The sequence below is a fragment of the Neofelis nebulosa genome, chromosome 6, assembly GCF_028018385.1.
Source record: "Neofelis nebulosa isolate mNeoNeb1 chromosome 6, mNeoNeb1.pri, whole genome shotgun sequence".
Classification (NCBI taxonomy): Eukaryota; Metazoa; Chordata; class Mammalia; order Carnivora; family Felidae; genus Neofelis; species Neofelis nebulosa.
The window spans coordinates 108,695,811-108,719,289 of record NC_080787.1 but is presented as its reverse complement, the minus strand read 5'-3'; the positions used below and the strand labels follow the sequence as shown (position 1 = coordinate 108,719,289).

General features: G+C 37.4%; 1 protein-coding gene across 1 annotated transcript in view; it reads right to left on the bottom strand.

The window, feature by feature from the left end:
- LOC131514740 (amine sulfotransferase-like) overlaps positions 1-22,389 on the bottom strand; it is a 54,341-nt gene extending 31,952 nt beyond the window's left edge. The window contains exons 1-3 of the mRNA XM_058735050.1: positions 20,091-22,389; positions 11,088-11,268; positions 7,114-7,266 (exon numbers count right to left, since the gene is read on the bottom strand). Coding sequence (XP_058591033.1) covers positions 7,114-7,255 — 142 coding nt within the window. The 5' untranslated portion in view covers positions 7,256-7,266; positions 11,088-11,268; positions 20,091-22,389. The remainder of the gene's footprint in view (positions 1-7,113; positions 7,267-11,087; positions 11,269-20,090) is intronic.
- Positions 22,390-23,479: the final 1,090 nt, after the last annotated feature.

Here is a 23,479-nt window from a genome sequence, read left to right as displayed (position 1 = left end):
TTAAAGTCTAGTTTGTCTGATATAAGTATGGCTACTCCAGCTCTCTTTTGACTTCCAGTAGCATGATAAATAGTTCTCCATCCCCTCACTTTCAATCTGAAAGTGTCCTCAGGTCTAAAATGAGTCTCTTGTAGACAGCAAATAGATGGGTCTTGTTTTTTTATCCATTCTGATACCCTATGTCTTTTGGTTGGCGCATTTAATCCATTTACATTCAGTGTTATTATAGAGAGATATGGGTTTAGAGTCATTGTGATGTCTGTATGTTTTATGCTTGTAGCGATGTCTCTGGTACTTTGTCTCACAGGATCCCCCTTAGGATCTCTTGTAGGGCTGGTTTAGTGGTGATGAATTCCTTCAGTTTTTGTTTGGGAAGACCTTTATCTCTCCTTCTATTCTAAATGACAGATTTGCTGGATAGAGGATTCTCGGCTGCATATTTTTTTTTCTGTTCATCACATTGAAGATTTCCTGCCATTCCTTTCCGGCCTGCCAAGTTTCAGTAGAGAGATCTGTCACGAGTCTTATAGGTTTCCTTTTATATAGAGAGCACGTTTATCCCTAGCTGCTTTCCGAATTTTCTCTTTATCCTTGTATTTTGTCCGTTTCACTATGATATGTCGTGCAGATCGATTCAAGTTATGTCTGAAGGGTGTTGTCTGTGCCTCTTGGATTTCAATGCCTTTTTCCTTCCCCAGATCAGGGAAGTTCTCAGCTATTATTTCTTCAAGTGTACCTTCAGCCCCTTTCCCTCTCTCTTCCTCCTCTGGAATACCATTATGTGTATATTATTTCTCTTTAGTGCATCACTTAGTTCTCTAATTTTCCCCTCATACTCCTGGATTTTTTTTATCTCTCTGTTTCTCAGCTTCTTCTTTTTCCATAATTTTATCTTCTAGTTCACCTATTCTCTCCTCTGCCTCTTCAATCTGAGCTGTGGTCATCTCTATTTTATTTTGCAGCTCATTAATAGCATTTTTTAGCTCCTCCTGGCTGTTCCTTAGTCCCTTGATCTCTGTAGCAAGAGATTCTCTGCTGTCTTCTATACTGTTTTCAAGCCCAGCGATTAATTTTATGACTATTATTCTAAATTCACTTTCTGTTATATTGTTTAAATCGTTTTTGATCAGTTCGTTAGCTGTCGTTATTTCCTGGAGATTTTTTTGAGGGGAATTCTTCTGTTTCGTCATTTTGGATAGTCCCTGGAGTGGTCAGAACTGCAGGGCACTTCCCCTGTGCTGTCTTGAATAACTTGCGTTGGTGGATGGAGCCGCAGTCAGACCTGATGTCTGCTCCCAGCCCACTGCTGGGTCTACAGTCAGACTGGTGTGCACCTTCTCTTCCCCTCTCCTAAGGGCGGAATTCACTGTGGGGTGGCATGGCTCATCTGGGCTACTTGCACACTGCCAGGCTTGTGGTGCTGGGGATCTGGCGTATTAGCTGGGGTAGATCAGCAAGGTGCACATTGGCGGGAGGGGCAGGCTCAGCTCGCTTATCCTTTGGAGATCCGCTTTGGGAGGGGCCCTGCAGCACTGGGAGTGAGTCAGACCTGCTGGAGGGATGGATCTGCAGAAGCACAGCATTGGGTGTTTGCGTGGTGCAAGCAAGTTTCATGAGGGGAACTGGTTCCCTTTGGGATTTTGGCTGGGGGATGGGCGAGGGAGATGGTGCTAGTGAGCACCTTTGTTCCCCGCCAAGCTGCACTCTGTCGTCTGGGGCTCAACAACTCTCCCTCCGTTGTCCTCCAGCCCTCCCGCTCTCCAAGCAGATTTGTTAACTTATAACCTTCCAGATGTTAAGTCCCGTTTGCTGTCCAAACACACTCCATCTGGCCCCTCCGCTTTTGCAAGCCAGACTTGGGGGCTCTGCTTTGCCGGTGGGCTGCCCCTCCGCCCTGGCTCCCTCCCGCCAGTCCATGTACCATGCACCACCTCTCCACTCTTCCTACCCTCTTCCATGGGCCTCTTGTCTACGTTTGGCTCTGGAGAATCCATTGTGCTAGTCTCTGGTGATTTTCTGGGTTATTTAGGCAGGTGTGGGTGGAATCCAAGTGATCCGCCGGACGCGGTGAGCCCAGCGTCCTCTTATGCCGCCATCTTCCCAGAAGCCTCTCCAAGCAGTCAATACTTGTTCTTATTAAACTGTCCCCCAAAATAAAAATGGATGGAAAACTTCCAAACTCATTCTATGAGGCCAGATTTACCTTGATTCCAAAATCAGACAGTGCTCACTTCAGCAGCACATGTACAAAACCAGATAAAGACCCCACTAAAAAAGAGAATTACAGGCCAATATCCCTAATGATCATGGTTGCAAAAATTTTCTACAAGATACTAGCAAATTGAAGCCAACAGTACATTAGAAGAACCACTCACCACAATCAAGTGGGATTTAACCAGGGCTGCAAAGGTGGTTCAATATTTGCAAATCAATCAATGTGATATATTACATTACTAAAAGAAAGACAAGAATCATATGATCCCCACAATAGATCCAGAAAAAAGCATCTGATCAAGTACAACATCCTTCATGATAAAACCCCTCAACAAAGTAGGGATAGAGGGAACATAGCTCAACATTATAAAGGCATATATGAAAGACCCAAAGCTAATATAATCCTCAATGGTGAAAAACTGAGAGTTTTTCCTGTAAGGTCAGGAACAAGAAAGAGATCCACACTCACCATTGTTTTTTAACATAATACTAGAAGTCCTAGCCTCAGCAATGACAATAGAAAGAAATAAAATATATCTTATTTGGCAAGGAAGAAGTCAAACTTTTATTATTTGCACATGACATGATTCTCTATAAGGAAAACTCAAAAGACTCCAGCGAACAACTGCTAGAGCTGATACATGAATTCTGCAAAGTCACAGGATATAAAATCCATGTACAGAAATCGATTGCATCTCTATATCCCAATAATGAAGCAGCAAAAAGAGAAACCAAGGATTTATCCCTTTACAATGGCACCAAGACCTATAAGATACCAAGAAATAAACCTAATCAAAGAGGTAAAGGATCTAAAAATATAGAACACTTATGAAAGAAATTGAAGATGATAGGAAGAAATATCTAAGCATTCTATGCTCATGGACTGGAAGAACAAAAATTGATGAAATGTCTATACTACCCAAAGCAATCTATACATAAATGCAATCCTTATCAAAATACCATGAGCAGTTTCCACAGAGGTACAACAAATGAACCAAAATTTTGAATGGAATGACAAAAGTCCCTGAATAGCTGAAGCAGTAATGAAAAAGAAAACAGAGTTGGAGGCATCATTATTCCAGTCTTCAAGTGGTATTACAAAGCTGTAGTGAGCACAAAAGTATCATATTGGCACAAAAACAGATACACATATCAATGGAATGGAATAGAAAACCCAGAAATGGACTCACAACTTTATTGTCAACTAATCTTCAACAAAGCAGGAAAGAATATCCACTGGGGAAGAAAAGACAGTCTCTTCAACAATTGGTATTCAGAAAACTGGAAATCAACAAACAGAAGAATGAAATTGGACCTCTTTCATACACCATACACAAAAATAAGCTTGAAATGGACAAAAGACCTAAATCTGAGAACAAAAAAAAAAAAAAGAAAGAAAGAAAATCCTAGAGAAGAACACAATCAGCAATATCTTTGACACAGCTGCAGCAACTATTTACTAGATATGTCTCTGAGAGTCAAGGGAAACAAAATCAAAATTCAACTATTGGGACTTCATCAAGATAAAATTTCTGCACAGTGGAGGAAACAATCAACAAAAGTAAAAGGCAACCTTTGGAATAGGAGAAGATATGTGTAAATGACATAGGATAAAGCGTTAGTATCCAAAGTTTATAAAGAATTTTCCAAACTCAACACCCAAAAAACAAATAATCCAGTTAAGAAATCGGCAGAAGACATGAATAGACATTTTCCCAAAGAAGACATCCAGATGGCTAAGAAACACATGAAAAGATGCTCAACATCACTCACCATCAGGATAATAAAAATCAAAACCACAATGAAATATCACATCATACCTGTCAGAATGGCTAAAATGCACAACACAGGAAACACAGATGTTTGTGAGAATACAGAAAAATGAGAACTCTCTTATATCCTTGGTGGGAATACAAACTGGGGAAGCCACTCTGGAAAACAGTATGAAGGCTCCTCAGAAAGTTAAAAATAGCACTACTCTAAGTTCCAGCAATTGTACTACTAGCATACAGAAATACAGAATCGAAGGTGTACACACATCCCAATGTTTATAGCAGCATTACAAACAATAGCAAAATTACATAAAGAGTTCAAGTATCCATTAACCTCTGAATAAATAAAGAAGATGTGGTGTATGAATGTGTGTGTGTGTGTGTGTGTATATATATACATATATATGTGTGTGTATATATACCCTCTCCCCACACACACAATGGATTATTACTCAGCCATCAAAAAGAAGGAAATCTTGCCATTTGCAATGATGTGAATGGAGCTAGAGTGCATTATGCTAAGCAAAATAAGTCAGTGAGAGAAAGAAACACAAATACCATATGATTTCACTCATATGTGGAATATAGGACGCAAAACAGATGAATATACGAGAAGGGAAAAAAAAGGAATCAAATAATAAGAGACTCTTAACTATAGAGAACAAACAGGATTGATGGAGGGAGGTGGGTAGGGGATGGGTTCAATGGGTGATGTTACTAGGGAGGGCACTTGTGATGAGCACTAGTTGTTATGTCTAAGTGATGAATCACTAAATCCTGAAACTTATACTATATGTTAACCAACTAGAATTTAAATAAAACTAGTTTTAAAAAAAATGAAGCTAAAAAAATACACTAAAATACAAAGTTATCAAGTACTATTTATTCCAGGGATACAAGGATGGTTCAACATCCACAAATCGGTGTGATGTGCCACATTAACAAAATGTGAAGCATCAAAACCTTATTGTCATTGCAATAAATGCAGAAAAAGCATTTGACAAAAGTGAACATCCATTCATGATATAAAGTCTCAACAAAACGGGTATGGAAGAAACATATCTCAGCTTACAAAGTGCCATTATGACAAGTTCACAGGATCATACCCAATGATAAACAACCGAAAGCTCTTCATCTAAGATCACAACCAGGATTAGAATGCCCATTCTCACTCATTTTATTGGAAATCATAGCAACAGCAATTAGGCTAGGAAAAGAAATAAAAGGGATTCAAGACAGAAAGGAAGAATAAAACTCTCTATTTGCAGATGATCATGATACTATATACAGGAAGACCTAAAGAGTCTACCAAAAACACTGTTAGAACTAATAAAAATTCAATTAAGTTGTTAAATTGCAGGATATGAAATAAGAATGCAAATATAAGTTGCATTTCTTTTCCTTTAAATTTGTTAAGTTTATTTCCATTTTTTTAAAGAGAGAGAGCACATGCACATGTGTGAGTGGGGAGGGGCAGAGAGAGAGGGAGAGAAAATCCCAAGCAGGCTCTGCACTTTCAGCACACAGCCCAATGCAGGGCTGGAACCCACAAACGGTGAGATAATGACCTAGGCCAAAATCAAGAGTTGGATGCTGCCCAGGAGCCCTGTAAGTTGTCTTTCTATATACTAACAACAAACTATCAGAGAAATTAAGAAACATCTCATTTATGATAGCATCAAAACGAAAAAAAATATGTAGGAATAAATTTATCCAAGGAGGTAAAAGACTTGTACATTGAAAACTAGAAGACACTACTAGAAGAAATGTTAGAAATCACAAATAAATGAAAAAATATTCCATGCTCATGGATAAGAAGAAACAACATTGTTAAATTGTCCATACTACACAAAGCGATCTACAGATTCAGTGCAATCCCTATCAATGTTACAATGTCATTTGTCACAGAAATAGAACAAACAGTCCTAAAATTTGTTTGTAAGCATACAAGACCCCAAATAGCTAAAGCAATTTTGAGAAAATAGAACAAAGCCTGAGGCATCAGACTTCTTGGTTTCAAATAATATTACCAAGTTATACTAACCAAAACGCTATGATACTGGTATTAAAGGAAAAAAAGACAGGTTGACCAATGGAACAAAATAGAGATTACAGATGTTAACCAACATCTATATGGTCAATTAATTTATGGCAAAGGAGATGAGAATATATTATGGGGATAGGATAGACTCTTCAATAAATGGTGTTGGGAAAACTGGAGAGCCACATGCAAAAGAATGAAACTGGACCACTCTCTTATACCATACACAAAAGTTAACTCAGAACAGTTTAAAGATATGAATGTAAGACCTGGAAGCATAAAACTCTTAGAAGAAAGCAGAGGTATAAGACATTGGTCTTAGCAATGGTTTTGTTATGGGAGGGGGGATATGACACCAAAAACAAATGCAACAAAAACAAAAGTAGGCAAGTGGGAGAATATCAAACTAACAAGCTTCTGTACAGCAAACTATCAACAAAATGGAAAGGCAACCTATTAAAAGGGGAAATATTTGTAAATCGTTTATCAAATAAAGGGTCAATATCCAAAATATATCAAGAACTCATACAAGAAAATAACAAAAATAACAAAAATCCATTTAAAACATTGGCAAAGAATTTGAATAGCTGTGAAAGTATATACACACATAAATAGGTATATATGCATATATATACACACACATATATATTAGCCTGATATGAGTGCTATAACAAAATAAGACCCATATACTTTGGGATTATTACACACTATGGTAATTAGTATAAGTTAATTTTCCTTCTCATGCACTTGGCTATTAAATGCAGCTCAACTATATGTCTGAAGTAGCTGCCTAAATGGTACATATTCCTGAGTCCTTTCCCAGCCACTTCAGCAATTTAGTGTTTGATAGGGTGTCTTCAATCTATCTACTTCAATATTTTCTCCATTTTCTTGTACAAATAAAAAATAACTTACAGCTATGTTGTAAAAGATCTCAATTCATAGAATGTTCAATTCAGTTTACACTATAATATCTAATGCATCAAGTGTTTATCTCTGTATATACTACTAGTAAAAAGACAGAATTCCAATATTATAAAAGTATCATTTCATTTATTTGATTAGCTATTAGAATACAGAACTCACCAGATTTGGGGTATGTAATAATGAAGACATCACTTTCTCTGATTACAAAATCATCTAAATTTTCTATAAATCCAATATCAAGTTCTTCACGACCAAAATGATATCCTTTAAATTTGAATAAAAATGAGTCTGCATCTTCCATATTTCAGTTACCTACAAAAAACAGACAAAATTATTTGGAATAAATGCAGTAAAATTTTATGCAGTCTTCCTTTCCATATTTTCAGTTGGTGGCTATATATATATATATATATATATATATATATATGCTGAGAGAAGAAGCTTATCTCTTGTTTTCTTCACAAACACTGACAACTTACTGGCTCTGGAAGCTACTATCCTAGATTCCAGACCTGTAGAGTTTGGTCTGATGCCCAGGAGCCAGGTGTTTATGGGCTAGGTCTTAGTTTTATGGGTGTGCGCTCTGTTTATGTAGGTACAGGGGAAATAGTGAAAAAATAATTATGTAATTGCAAAAAAAAATGCTCTTAATCAGAAATCATAGATAGATAATAGATGATAGATTAGATAGATAGATAGATAGATAGATAGATAGAATCACATATAGATAGATATCTCTAAAGCAGAAATCATATATACATTAGATAGATAGATAGATAGATAGATAGATAGATAGATAGATAATCATAGAAAGATAACGGAAGAGAGAGAGATTGAATATACAAAGTGGATTTGAATGGGCTTCAGAAACATTTGTCTCCCACTACTCCTTCAGCAGCTGAGTTTTTATCCCTCTGGAACTGTAGTATAATATTTTAGCTTCTAGCAGGCTTGTACAAGTTTTATTTATATACTTTCTGGGTGGGAGTTATGTATTCATAAGGTTTTTGGTAACTTTTAATTTGAACTTTGCTTTATTTCCTAACTTGCGACTTGCTTAGAGTAATTGGGGTGGAACAGGCATGAACTAATAGACATGAATATATTCCAGAATGCCTGAGAAATTGCATGTGAGCAATTAAATTGTCCATAATGACCAATGGACAATGGCACAAAGTAAGTATGGAAGAAAACATTCAAATTATGGGTCATATGCTGAAAGTGCAAACCAAACTTTGTGAGTCATCATTGATGGGTATACTTTGCCTTTCATTATTATCTGTAGGTAGCCTTATGAAAAAATCTATTTTGATACTATGAACTCTGAAGTTTTATTTGACTTGGGGGTTCTTCCAGATGACTCTGAAGTGTCCTTTATTTCCATTTCCACAAAATAGTTAGTCATAGGAAGAGTTGAAAAAATAAGACCTTCAGAATCACACAATTTTCAAAGCAATTCCAGGAAGCCTGGGCCAAGGCTCATTTTAAGAAACAGGGAAGAGGGTAACTTAAAAAAATATTTTTGCAGTCACACTATCACTAGAAAAACTAGGAATGACAGCCTCTCTTTACAAAGGAGATTCATCACCTTCAACAAGTACAAAAAGATTGAGATACTACATGCATATTTTCAGACCACAATGCTATGAAACTTGAAATCAACCACAAGAAAAAATAAGGAAAGATAACAAATACTTGGAGACTAAAGGACATCCTACTAAAGAATGAATGGGTTAACCAAGAAATTAAACAGGAAATTAAAAAGTATATGGAAACCAACGTAAATGATAACACCACAACCCAAAACCTCTGGGATGCGGCAAAGGCAGTGTTAACAGGGAAGTATGTAGCATTCCAGCCTTCCTAAAAAGGAAGAAAGGTCTCAGATACAAAATCTAACATTACACCTTAAAGAACTGGAAAGAGAACAGCAAATAAAACTCCAAACCAGCAGAAGACAGGAAATAATAAAGATTAGAGCAGAAATCAATGCTATTGAAACCAAAACCAAAACCAAAACCAAAACAACAAAAGAAACAAAAAACAAAAACAAACAAAAAACAAAAACATGAGAACAGATCAATGAAACCCGAAGCTGGTTCTTTGAAAGAATTAACAAAATTGATAAATCCCCTAGCCAGTTTGATCAAAAAGAAAAAGAAAAGGACCCAAATAAATAAAATCAAGAATGAAAGAGGAGGGATCACAATCAACACAGCAAAAATACAAATAAGAGAATATTATGAGCAATTATACGCCAATAAAATTGGCAATCTGGAAGAAATGGACAAATTACTAAAAACATATTAACTACCAAAACTGAAACAGGAAGACATAGAAAATTTGAAAAGACCCATAACCAGTAAAGAAATAGTAATCAAAACTCCACAAAACACAAGAGTCCAGGGCCAGATGGCTTTCCAGGGGAATTCTACAAAGGAGATTCATAAAAGCTGCAAATTAGTTGTAAGCATCAATAAGAATTCACATCCAGGGAAGGAAGTGGGGGACCAGAGAGGGAAGGGTGGAGGAAGAGAGAGGAGGTAAGTTATTATGTCACTAGAGTTATTTAAGGTATCTCTTCTTTGTCATCCTGTGTTCAAAGAAACAACCTAATTTACACATCCATACCCATTGGGCTCTAATGTTAACTTCCATTATAAAGAAGCAGTGGCTCCCTAAGAGTAGTCAATTCCACGTCTTGGGATCAAAACAATAACAATGAGCTTGTAACATCTTGATCTTTTCATGAAGTAAACATAATTCTACCATCATACTCTACTCATATTAGATCCTAGTATATTTTTACTACTATCATGGTGAATTGTACCTTTCTTTCATATATGTGCTTAAATATCTAAATAAGTACTTGGAAAAATGTATTGGCTCAATTTGTTGAAAATCAGAGCAAAGAGTTATAGTATATTTTTGTTCCATATATAAGAGCTGATAACTTGGCCTACTGTTTGATATAATCACCAAACACCTAAAACAGCATAACTAGTACAGTTCAGAGAAGTGAGGGGGGGGCAGAGGAAGTCACCCCTAAAAACACCAATTTGGCGGGTGGAATTTTTTATTTTGCTGAAAGCAATTAAGGCCCCCCAGACTCACAAAAGCTTTTTACATTTTCCTTAACTGCCTAAAAGAATTTAGATGCCGGCCTGTACCACAAAGAGAGTTACTACCACATATAACTTTTTATTTCTGAAAGACCCCAACCACATGGCAGGACACACTTCTGTTTATCCAACATGTGTTCTTTGCATTTCCTGTGAATTCCCTTTCTCAACCCTTTCACCTGCTTCTCCTTAGCTCAGGATGGCAAATAAACCTCACTTGTGATACTGTCTTTGACTCTTCATGCCTTGTGGGTCTCCCATACATATGTCATTACATTTTTCTCCTATTAATCTGCCTTATGTCAATTAAATTATTATAACAGTCAAAGAACCTAGAAAGGAAAAGTGAAAAGATTTTCACCCCCATCAAGAATGAAACTACTCACCAATAGTTTGTTCATTCAAATTAAGTGTTAAATTCTAATATAAATGCCAGTGAGAAGATTAATTGTGTTGCTGCTGATAAAGACACAAAGACTAAAATTTCCACAAAGAGATTTAAGGATTCACCCATTAGCAGAACTCCCAGAATCAATAACCCATTAAGAAGGAAGGATTAGGCTGATGCTAACCAGCAGATCACCCAAATGACTGGGGGAAAGCCCTGATGCATTTACTACAAATAATGGACGGTAAATGGTTCAAGCACGTCAGTGCTACTCAGAGCTGCTGGGCATGGTTCAAAATCTCTGCTTTCGAGTGATACCAGAAAATAAAGATGTATTTGCTTGCTGTCCCATTCATGATACTCTAATGGCCATAGTCCGGAGTACAATGGATTGAGTTGCCTCTACTTCAACAGCACTACTATTGGTGTCTTTAAGTCTTTGTGTTGTTTCTTATGAAACAAAATTGAGAATATGAGTAGTGTGAACAATTGAGAAGTTGAGACAAGAAATCCACATCTGCAAGAAGTAAATACATTTATTTTGAAGGATTAGGGACTTTCCATAATTCTACAATTTGCTTGACACAAATGTAATACTCATGTAACTACCAATCACCATTTACCTGCCATTATTCCCCTCAGTTTTGTCACTGTTGAGTGAGTGGTGAGGTCTTCATACCACATAGGGATGTGGTATCACAGAGGGAATGACAGGTCCTGGGGTTGGCTGTTCAGGTACTGTTTTGTGTCCTCTTTTTCAGGGGTTCCACACTCTATCCAGTTTGTCTTCTGAACAGAATGGTCCTAAACGATAAACATCTAAGGTTTATTCAAACTGTCTCTGGATAAACACCTAAGATTTACTCAAACTCCCTCTATATATACTTGGGTTGTTGACCTTAGATGCTGCTTCTCTTCTGTTGTTAGTGCTTCCTGAATAACAAACATTTCCTCATTTATACTAAGATAAATCACCAAACTTTGGCATCTGTTGATGTTACTGCATGCACACTATCTGATTTGGAACTGGACTCAAGTCCTTCCTAATACATATCCTCTCACCCTTATTTGGGAAAAGTAGATTGTGTTTCTTATTTAGAACTACTCTCAGTAACTTTGGAATTCATGGTTTCATCTGTCCTATTGTCACCTTTCATTAAATAAAAATTTGATCCAAAGAAATGATTTAATCCCTTTTATTGGAGTAATCATTACTGTTAAGAAAATGCTTAAACCATAGAGATTCAACAATAGAGAAGAAACTGAGATGGATGGAGGGAGAAGGGTGGGAGATGGGATATATGAATGATGGGTATTAAGGAGGGCACTTGTTATGATGAGCACTGGGTGTTGTATGTAAGGGGACGAATCGCTGAATTCTACTCCTGAAACCAATATTGCAATTTATGTTAACTAGCTAAAATTTAAATTAAAAACAAAGAAGTCTTTAATGTGACAGAAATTGGACCCTGTAATTATGAAAACAAACTTTTTCTCACAGTATTTCCTAAATTAAAACATAACACATTCCTGAAGCCAAAGTTGTTAATTGCTAGAAAGGAATAATTGTGATTCACTAAAATAAAAAACTTGAGAAAAGCAAACTGATCCTTACGATTCTTTTTTTTTAATTTTTTTATGTTTTTATTTTACTTTTGAGAGAGAGACAGAGTGTGAGCAGAGGAGGGGCAGAGAGAGAGGCAGACACAGAATCCGAAGCAGGCTCCAGGCTCTGAGCTGTCAGCACAGAGCCCAACGCGGGCTCCAACTCACAGACTGTGAGATCATGACCTGAGCCGAAGTCAGACACTTAGGCAACTCAGCCACCCAGGGGCCCCTGATTCTTATGATTCTCAAAAGTTTTAGTTATTTGCCAAACTTGTAAGGCTGAAAAGTGGGAAAATTACCCAGTTTTGAGTTTAAGCACAACCTCTGACCTAATATTGCCTGACTACTAAGCTCTATTGGCCTTGTCTTAACTATAACACAAAAATTTAAAAAATTTGAGTAGTGATATGAAAGTGTGTATGCTGTTGGGGATAGACTCCATAATTAGTTCTAGTAAATCACTAAAAAGAAAGTGAAAAAAAAAAAAGGCAGGACAAGATTGGAATCTAGAGAATGTATATTACCTAAAATATCCAGTTTCTGACAAAAGTACCATATGTCAAAAAACAAGAAAGTGTAACACATATTCAGGGGAAAAAAGGGCAATTAGTAAAAACTCTCTCTGAATGGACCCAGATGCTGGACTCAGCAAAAAAATAAAATAACAGCTATAAAACAATGTTCATTTATTGAGTCCTTAGATCTCAACAAGTTTGACCCGACAGAAGAAAGAATCATGGAACATGAAGACAGATCAGTAGTGAAGAGAAATAAAAAGAACAGAAACACAAAGAATGAAGAAAACTGAACATAACCTCAGAGACCTGTAGAACATATCAAACAGAGGAACATATACAGAAGGAAAGGACAGAAAAAAATCTTTGAAGAAAGTATGGTCAAGAATTTCCCATATTTGAGGAAAAATATTAATTTACACATCCATAAAGCTTGACGGACAAGTAGGATAAACGTGAATAGGACAAAAGCTACACATATCACAGTTAAACTACTGAACCATACATTTTAGGATTGTTGCTTTTGTTTCTTTTGTGAATGATTTTGGTATTTTAATGAGTATTGAGTTCAATCTCTTGATTGCTTTGGGCGGTATGAGCATTTTGTGATATTAATTTTTCCAATCCACAATCATGAGGTGACTTCCATTTGTTTGTGCCTTCTTTGATTTCTTTCAGCAAAGTCTTGTGCTTTTCATCATATAGGTCTTTCACTTCGCTGGCTAAATTATCTAGATTTTATGTTTTTATTTTTGATGCTACTCTGAACAAGATATTTTTATTTTTTTCAGATGTTTCATTATTACTGTAAAATAATGAAACTGATTTCTGTATATAGATTTTGTATCCTGAAACTTTACTCTGATTAATTTGAACAGTTTTATGATTGACTCTTCAGGATTTTCTATACATAAAATCATATCAGTTGCACATAGTGACCATTTTACTTTTGCCTTTCTGATTTGGATGCCTTTTCTTTCTTTGTCTTGCCTAATGGTTCTAGCCAGGACTTCTAGTACCACAGTAATGGTGAGAGTGGGCATTCATGTCTTGATCCTGATCTTAGAGAAAAAGCTTTCAACTTTTCACTATTGAATATAATATTAGCTGTGGCTTGTCATATATAGCCCATACTATGTTGAGGTGTATTCCTTCTATACTGAATCTATTAAGGCTTTATAACATGAAGGATGCTGTATGAGTTGCATTTTTCTGTGTCTAGTGACATAATTATGGTATTATCTTTTATTTTATTGATATATTACATTTATTGAAGTGTGTGTGTTAAAGGAAACTTGCATCCTAGAGAGAAATCTAATTTGGTCCAGGTGTTCTTGAATTTAATTTGCTATTTTGTTGAGAATTTTTGCATCAGGGATGTAGGCCTATAGTTTTCTCTTCTTGTATTCTTATCTGGTTTGGGTATGAGGGTAACAATGGCCCCACAGAACAAGTTTAGAAGCATGCCCTTCACTTTGGTATTATGGAAGAGTTTGTGGAGGAATGATGTTTCTTTAAATGTTTGGTAGAATTCACCTGTAAAGCCATCAGTTCCTGTGGGTTTGTGTTGGGCTGATTATTGATAAATCTCCCAATTTACTCATTTGTCTATTTTTCTCTTTCTTCTGGATTCAGTCTTGCTAAGGCTGTGTTTCTAGAAATGCATCCTATCTTCTAGGTTATGTAATTTGCTGGCATACAATTGTTCATAGTAGCGTCTTATGCTCCTATGTATTGCTGTAGTATCACTTGCAATGTCTCCTCTTCTGTTTCTAATTTTATTTGAGTTATCTCTCTTTTGTTCTTAGTCTAGCTAAAATTTTTTCAATTTGGTCGATCTTTTCAAAGAACCAGATTTTAGTTTTGTTGTTTCTTTTTGTTGTTTTGTTGTTGTTTGGGTCTTCATTTCATTTCTGCTCTGATCTTTCATCTCTATTATTTCCTTCCTTCTAATAAGTTTGGACTTATCTTGTCCTTCTCCAGTTCCTTATGCTGTAAAATTAGGTAGTTTATTTGATGTCTTCCTAATTCTTTGATTTTTTGATTATTAAACTTCTATCCAGAATAGTTTTTTTCTCTAGCCCATAAGATTTGATATGTTGTCTTTCCATTTCATTTGTTTTGAGATAATGTTTTATTTTCCTTTTGATTTACTTTTGACTTTTTGGTTATTCAGAAGTATTTTGTTCAGTTTCCACATATTTGTGAATCTTCTCACTTTCTTATTGTCAGTTCCATAAATAGGAAAGATAGTCTGAAATTTGAGATTTGTTTTGTGTCCCATCATATAATCTATCCTGCAGAATAAAGAAATGAGTGTGTACTTGGCAAATATTGGAGGGCATGTCCTATAGATGTCTCTTACGGGCACCTGGGTGACTCAGTTGGTTAAGCGTCTGACTTCGACTCAGGTCATGATCTCACAGTTCATGAGTTTGAGCCCCGTATCGGGCTCTGTGCTTAGCTCAGAGCCTGGAGCCTGCTTCGGATTCTGTGTCTCCCTCACTCTCTCTCTCTCTCTCTCTGCCTCTCCCCAACTTGCTCTCTGTCTCTCTCTCAAAAAATAAGATAAAATTAAAATTTAAAAAAAAATTCTTTTTTAAAAGAAGTCTCTAAAGCCCATTTCTTCTAAGGTACTGTTCCATTGCAATGTTTCCTTGTTGATTTTCTGTCTGGATAACATATCTACTGCTGACAGTCAGGTAATGAAGTCCCCTACTATTAATGGATTGCTATATGTTTCTCCCTTAAGATCTGTTGGTATTTGCTTAATAGACTTCAGTGCTTGAATGTTAGGAGTACAAATACTTGTGGTTTTTACATCTACTTGCTGTATTGATCCTTTTATCATTACGTAATGACCTTCTTGTCTTTTGTTACCACTTCTGATTTTGACTTGAAATTCAGTTTGTTTGATATATAGTAGGCTGCAGCTATTGTCTTTTGGTTTTCACTTGCTTGGAAAATCATCTGCCATCACTTCACTTTGAACTTATGTATGTCTTTAGAGCTGAAAGGTCTCCTGTGACATATAGTGGGTGACATATAGTTGGGTCTTGTTTCTTTAACCATACAACCACTGTGTGCTTTATGATTGGTAAATGTATCCATTTATTTTTAGGGGGATTATTAATATGTAGAACTTGCTAGTGTTCATTTGCTATTTCCCATCTGTATTGTTTCTTTTTCATTGTTTCTGCCTCCCTTGTTAATTGGTGGGTTTTGTCGTGATATGTGGCTTTTCTTTTTTTCCATGTTTTGTGTCTGCTCTAGATTTTTGCTTCAGTGTTTCCTTGAGGCTTACATAAAACATGTGGGCCTTTTTCTTTTGCTAGCAACTCATATTTATTTGTATCTGCTCTACATTTTTGCTTTACAGTTACCTTGAGGCTTAAATAAAAAATGCTAGCCCTTTTTCTGCCACTAGCAGCTCAAATTAACTTGTCTATGTTACCCTCTTTTATGTTTTTGATGTCACAAATTACCTCTTATTATGCTATGAATTTGTTAACCAATTATAGTGCCTATCATTATTTTTAATGCTCTCTTCCTTTACCCTATTCTGTAATTTTTTGAGAAACTATTCTTAAACAGAGTTAATGTTCTAATTTTGACTGTATCACCTTTATCAGAGTTTTATGTGATTTCATTTATTAGTGTCTTTAATTTCAGCTGGAAGAGTTCTTTCTGCATTTCTTGCAAGGCAGGTCTAGTGGTAAACTCCCTCAGCTCTGTTTGTCTGGGAATGCACTTTTTTTTCCTTCATATCTGAACATCTTTGGTGGATAGAATATTCATGACTGGCATCTTTATCTTTCAATACTTAGAATACGTCACTCAATTGTCTCCTGGCTGTAGAGTTCCTGCTGAGAAATCTGCTGATAGCCTAAGGCATAGGGGGTAAAGGGTAGGGGGTTCTTTGTGGGCTAACTCTTCTTTCCCTTGCCTTAAGAATTCTATCATTGAGTTTGGACACTCATCATAATGTGTCATTGTTTTCCCATTGAGATAATAAAATGTTCTATGAGCTCTGTTGACTTGTGTGTTAAATTCCTTTCCCAGGTTTCTCTGACCCCTTCCTCTGTTCTCCTGATACACTCCTTAATCTTATATTGGCTTTTCTAATAGTCTGATAACTCACATAGGGTTCCGTCACTTGTTTGAAATCCTAGCTCTCTCTCCTTTTCTACTTGAATTGTTTCTAAATTCCTATCCTCCAGGTAACTTAATCTCTCTTCCATGTGACCTGCTATATTTCTAATGCTTCTTACTGCATTTTTTCATCTGAGTCTCTCAGCTCCAGAATTTGCTTGAGTCTTTTTTTTATAATTCCAATCTCTTTGGTAAGTACTCCTTCTGTTCATTAGTTTTATGCTTCAGTTCCTGGAACTGCCTTCTAAATTTTCTTGTAGCTTATTGAATTTCTTCATAAAAGCTGTCTTGAATTATACATCAGATCACAATATTTTGTCTTTGAATTTGGCTCTGAAGGATTGCCCTTTATCCTGTGTGATACTGAATTACTATGATTCTTCATAGTGGATGAAATGTGCCTTTGTCATCTCACTTGAAGGCCTGAATACCTTTCTTGTGTAGAAAAGGCTTTGACTCTAACAGTTAAACAGATTGGCAATCCGAAACTTACCTTTGCTTCTCAGTTCATGATATAGCACAATTATTTTATTTTCTCTTACTGGATCTGACTCACCATTAAATTAGGAGCATACCTAAAGGATCTGGCATTTTTTAAAAAGTGGCAGGAGAGTTGTGGGCTTAGCCCTTGGGTCTTTGGGTGTGCCCAAGGACACTGGGATGGGTGGAAGGTATCTCAGAGGTCCCAGACCTCTTCCTGAAATACCAAGGCAGACAGCAGAACACATCTTCTGTCAATTCTTTCTCTGCCTTCTTCCCTTTCCGTCCTTTGTCCCAGTCGCAGAGTTCTCTTCACCCAGGTGCTGCTGAAGAGCAACAGGCCCCTCCAGCTGCACCTGAGCAGTCGGGAGGACTTCACTTACCACCTGTGCTTTCCACCTCCTCTGCCTCCTCTGCTGGTTCCAGCACTGCCGCTCTGGCTGCTGCACCTCCCTTGGCCCTTTGGCCCCATAGCCTCTCTGGTTCTCAATCCACCCACTTTGGATGCACATGGATGATCTCTAATGTCCCCGTATGCTCTGTAGAGGCACTTTTATTCAGTCATGGATGTCCAATTACACGTAAATTGAGGGGAGAGAAAAATGAACAACTTACACTGCCAAGATGCTGATGTCACCTATTACTCCTTTTAGTAAGGCTGAATGAAGAATCTCCTGTCTGGAATTTTATCTAAATGCAGACTGAGATGGGGTTTTAATGCAGTACAATTGTTACGTGGAAGAAGAGCCATATAAGAAAGATTAGGCAAAGAACCTAAGAAAGACCAAGGGTCCAAGGAACAACGATAGGTAGCTTGTTTTATCTCTACGAAAATATTATTCCTCCTGGAACAGGGAGAACGCTACTGGGAAGGCTCTGACTTTATTTTGAAATCAGTCCATTCTAGATGTGCTTAAAACACATCATAGTTGTCCAAACTCCATTTAATATCCTAGAATCAAAATTATCACTCCAGGTCTGGTATGGTGGCCTAAATCCCCTTCAGCCCATCTTTCACTATCTATAAATTCTGGAGAAGTACAAAACACCCCACAACGAGGTAAAAGTAACAAGGAATGCATGGGAGACATAACATGAACAAGTGCAGTATAGGGAATAACTATAACTTTTTTTAACTTTTGAGCCTTTTGTTTCTGCAATAGTTTTTCCTCTTGTGGGACTGTCCTCACAGCAGAAACTGTTAGGATCCCTGGCTTCTTCCCAACCTGATATGACAAAGAAAAATGCTCCCATACATTTCCAAACCCCACCCAGAACCACTTCCCTAGCACCACTTGGGGTGTGTGGGTAGCCAGGGGCCCTAGTCAACAGCCATCCCACCAAACTCTGCCCTCAGCCAGTTCTGCTCTAGTGCTGCTGTGCCATAGGTCACCACGATGCTGTAACTGAAATCATAAGATGTTTTAGTTTGCGTTCTCCCAGGACACACACTGAGATTTGCATGAGGACTGGGAACTGCCCTCAGGAACAACACCTGTGAGGGAGTGAAGGCAGGTGCTCTGGGCAGAGGGAGAAGTTGGACTGCAATGCACTAGCAACAAAACCCACAAGTGATCACACAAGGAGCTAAGGAGTTGGGCTGCCCTTCAAATTGTTTTAACCTGAGGCAGTTTGGCTGCTACAGATGTGAAGGCAGGTAACATTTGTGTAACTGCAGCTGAAGGAGGTGCCATCTGCACTACTAAATGTTTGGTTTTCTCCCGGATTCAATATGTTAAGGAAATATTGGCAAAAGGAAGTGGAGCAGTATTTGTCGTAGTCCAATCAGGCTGCTATCACAAGACAGCATACACCGGGTGGCTTATGAAGACACTGATTTCTCACAGTTCTGAGGCTGGGAAGTCCTAGATCATATCACCAGCAGATTCATACCTAGAGAGAATCCCCTTCCTTCATAGTCTTCTCGCTGTGACCTCACATGGCAGAAGCAGCAAGGGAGCTCAAGTCTGCTTTCATTTTTATAAGAGCCCTAATCCCAATCATCACCTCCCCCAAGCTCACCTCCTAGCATTATCGCCTTGGGAGTTAGGATTTCATCATACGAATTTCTGGGGGGACACAAACATTCGGTCCAAGGCAGTACACTTATTCCCTATAATTTCATTGTGTGAGGCAGGGGGGAAAGGTGGTGTGGGAAACATGAGAAGATTTGTAGACAAAGTCCCATGAAAAATTCACCAAGTTTTGACCATGTTTATTAACTGTCCTTTTTGAATAAAATTGTCGTGTTCTAGAAGTATTGCGATCCCCATCTTACAGGTGAGGAAGTTGAGGATCAGAGATTAAATGAATGATCGGAAGCTCCCAGTTAGTAGGAGGGCCTATTCCAGTTCTCACCCCTCTGCCAGAACCATCTCTTAGATTTTCATACTAGACAAGGCATTAACCTTCAGTGGTGAACTAAAATATGAAGTATTAAATATTAAATATTCACATTTTCCCCTTGTGTTCAAACTCTCTGGGGCTGGCTCAACGTGTGCTGGCACATTTTCAATTGTGCATCTATGTCTAAGAGAGAGAAATACAACCTCCTTCCATAAAATACATGGACACAGAGAACTTCCTATCTCAGACAGAATCCACTAAGATTAGTTGCTAATAGGGGCACCTGGGTGGCTCAATCAGTTAAGCATGCAACTCTTGAATTCAGCTCAGTCATGATCTCACAGTTTTTGAATTTGAGCCCCTCATCTGGTTGTGTGCTGTCTGCGCTCTCAGCGCTCTAGGCACAAAGCCTGCTGGGATTCTCTCTCTCTGCCCCTCCCCTGCTTGCACTCAAAATAAATAAACATTTTTCAAAAATTAGTTGATGATTGCAAAAAAAAAAAAAAAAAGACACTAAATGCATACCTTTGAGAATGTGCCTAACACTCTCCTTTAATGTCATTTTCAAGGGCCATAGCATCAATATTTATCTTTTTAGAAAACATCCTTAGTAACAGATCCTCAAGTGTTAAGGGCCTTTCCAAATAATAGAAACAGTCTGACCTTTAAAAACAAAATTTAAATGTCAAAAGATACATCGAAATTAATATCAAGAAGTTCTTTTAAAACATTATCCCAAAAGTATAGGTGGAAAATTTTGTAGATCCATACTTTCTAGACAGTCTGAATTCTACAAGAATCAATTTGTTCAAGAGACCAACAAATCCGGATGTAATTCATTTTTCTTTAATGATTATATCACATCTACATAGGCTTGGACTCTTATGGTCAAAGCCATAACCTACCAGTTGGTATCTCAAGCATGTGCAGTAGCCCATAATCTAATAATTTCCAGGCCCTTAATTACTTCAGTTTAACTATCTGCTTGAAGTTGGTAACAGTACGGCTCATTCTGCTTGTCTTCCGAGCATCTTCATTTACACGAAGAAGCACCCTTTACCTAAATCTTCACCAGGTTCCAACTCCAGGCCTTTCTCCCTAATATTCTTAGGATGGAGACCAGGAAACCCTGAAAGCCTTTTCGACCTACCAAGGACTACGATAATGTGAGTGAGGCACTGATCTTGGGTGCAAAATTTTAAAAAGCACCAAAAACTCAGTTATTAAGATCAACATTTTAATGCAGTATTTTAAAAAATAAAGACTTAATGTAAAATCCATGATAAATAAAATATCCAAATTTTAAGTAATTACTGATTTTTCCTTTTACTTCAGGTGCCAAAATGGCTCTACACAGCACTGTTAATTAAAATTTTGATTTGGTGTTCCTTTATAATAGTCATAAATGTTTTCCAACATATTCCCATTTTTCTATTAATGGAAGGTACACTAAGTCGTGCATTACCACCCCACCTCACCCCTTTTCTTTCCAAGTCCTTTGCCCAACAAAGGGGAAAATAAACTGAAAGCTATAAACTTCATGATAAACCTTATGGCAGTATTCTGCATCTCTGTTACTCTGACATAGGTCCTAAGGCAGCAAACAAGCTAATGTCATTCCCATTTACGTCTTTATATGGACTCCTACTCCATATGCATTGGTGAAAAAACATTCCCTATCACTTTAGAACTCAATGGACTCTCTAAAATTACTCCCTACAGTTCTGGAAGTGTGTGACTCATTTTTATATATAATCATATGATGTTTACCTTTGTTGCTGGACATTTATGTTCTCTGAAAGACAAACAAAACACTATGAGCTACTTGAGATAGTTTACCTGCTTTCTGTTTGCACCTCCATAACACAAACAATGGGCTAGCACATACATACTGAAAACTCACACTCTCCTTTCTCCTAGAATCCAAGAATGTATCTCTTTGCCGCTTGACACATATACCTTTGGAGTTTGTGACAGTACAATCAATGAACTCATCCTTTCATCCATAAGAAATGTTACTAATCACTCTTTCTGGTTTTACCTCAAATAGGAAATGTTCATGTAACCTTTTAGAGGTGTTTGCCTTAGATCAGTGCACTCTTTTCCTAAGGCACCTCTCCTGGCAGAAGAATATGAAGTAATGCAGAATCTGCAGGCATTACTCAAAGCTACATATGGCAAATAAAACACTTCCTTGAACTGCCATGGTTTACCTTTAAAATGCAGGAGAACTTTGTATAATTCACTCAATTCAACAAATAATAGATGCCTATTCGGTGCCAGACATTGTCACAGGCATACAGCAATGAATACACATAGTAGTATTCGTTTTTAATCTTATAATACTCCATACAACTTAGCATAAGTAGAAAAACAAAAGCAAAAATTTTCCCAAATCCAAAAGCAAAACTGAGAATCCAAGATGGCCAATTACTGCTTCAAATACCATCAGTCATGCTTTTGCACATCCTGGGATTATGTGTGCTCCAGTTTGAGAAGTAGAGTCTTTGGTTAAAAGCAATATTAAAGTTAATATTTACTTTGGATGAAAATACTTGGGAGTATCATTACAACAAACTCTGAGTCTTCATTTCCATATCATCAGGTTCTGCCTACATTCTGAAATGACAAAGATGGAATCCACTTCAATACTTAGAGAAAACATATAAAACTTACACTTTAGGGGCGCCTGGGTGGCTCAGTCGGTTAAGCATCCAACTCTTGATTTTGGCTCAGGTCATGATCTCATGGTTCCTGAGTTTGAGCCCCACGTCAAGCTCTATACTAGACAGTGCAGAGCCTGCTTGGGATTCTCTCTCCCTCTCTCCCTGCCCCTCCCCACCCCTTCTCAAAATAAATAAATAAACTAAAAAAAAAAACCAAACCAACCATATACTTTAAAAAAAGTCTTGTGTGAGAGGGAGGTAGAATCATTCTTGACACTTTAAGGTCAAGTCCTCACTGACCTCAGAACTACATTGTTCATCATTGCTTTTCTTACCCTTAATTAAACTACTCTCAAGTTCTTTTTTTTTTTTAAACATTTATTCATTTTTGAAAGACAAAAAGAGACAGAGTGTGAGCAGTGGATGGGCAGAGAGAGAGAGGGAGACACAGAGTCTGAAGGAGGCTCCAGGCTCTGAGCAGTCAGCACAGAGCCCGACACAGGGTTCAAACCCACAAACCGTGAGATCATGACCTGAACCGAAGTCAGACACTCAACCAACTGAGCCACTCAGGCGCCCTAACGGCTCTCAAGTTCTTAATGCATCTACTGATCAGCTTCAGAAAGGATCTCTTCTTAGAAAAAGTAAATTCTCACACAACACAAATTTTTGGACTTCTCTCTGTAGAGAAATGACAAACACTACTGGTATTCCCTTCTATTGGTCAGAACCAAAGCTGGTGAAAAAGTATTACATTCCTCAATGATAGTATCATATTCCTCAATTTTGTCTTAAATAATTTGATTTTAACCATAAACCTAAATCCAAAAATAAACATGGGATTGATACTGCTTATCTGTGGATGTGTAATATGTGTATTTTTGAAAGGAGGCAGCTATTTGTAATAGCACAAGTAATTCCCTATTAGGATTAAGATTCAATTTTCCAAAGTTGCAGTGCCTAGATAACCTGCATGAAGCCTGGCTCTCCTACCTGGGGTCCCCAAATCAATCATTCCAAGCTATGATGAAGAAGGTCTCACAAGTACATGAATGTGGATGCGTGTTCTCTTGCAGACACTGTACAACCCCCAAAATCCAGACCTTTCCAGACTGGTTAAATCCGAAGAGTGGAGGAACATCATAATGTATCTATTTCACAACTACAGGACTACGGTTCTGAATAAGGAGTATGCAACAGAATCACCTGTGTCACCGGCATGAGATTTCACTGTTTTAAAATTCAGAT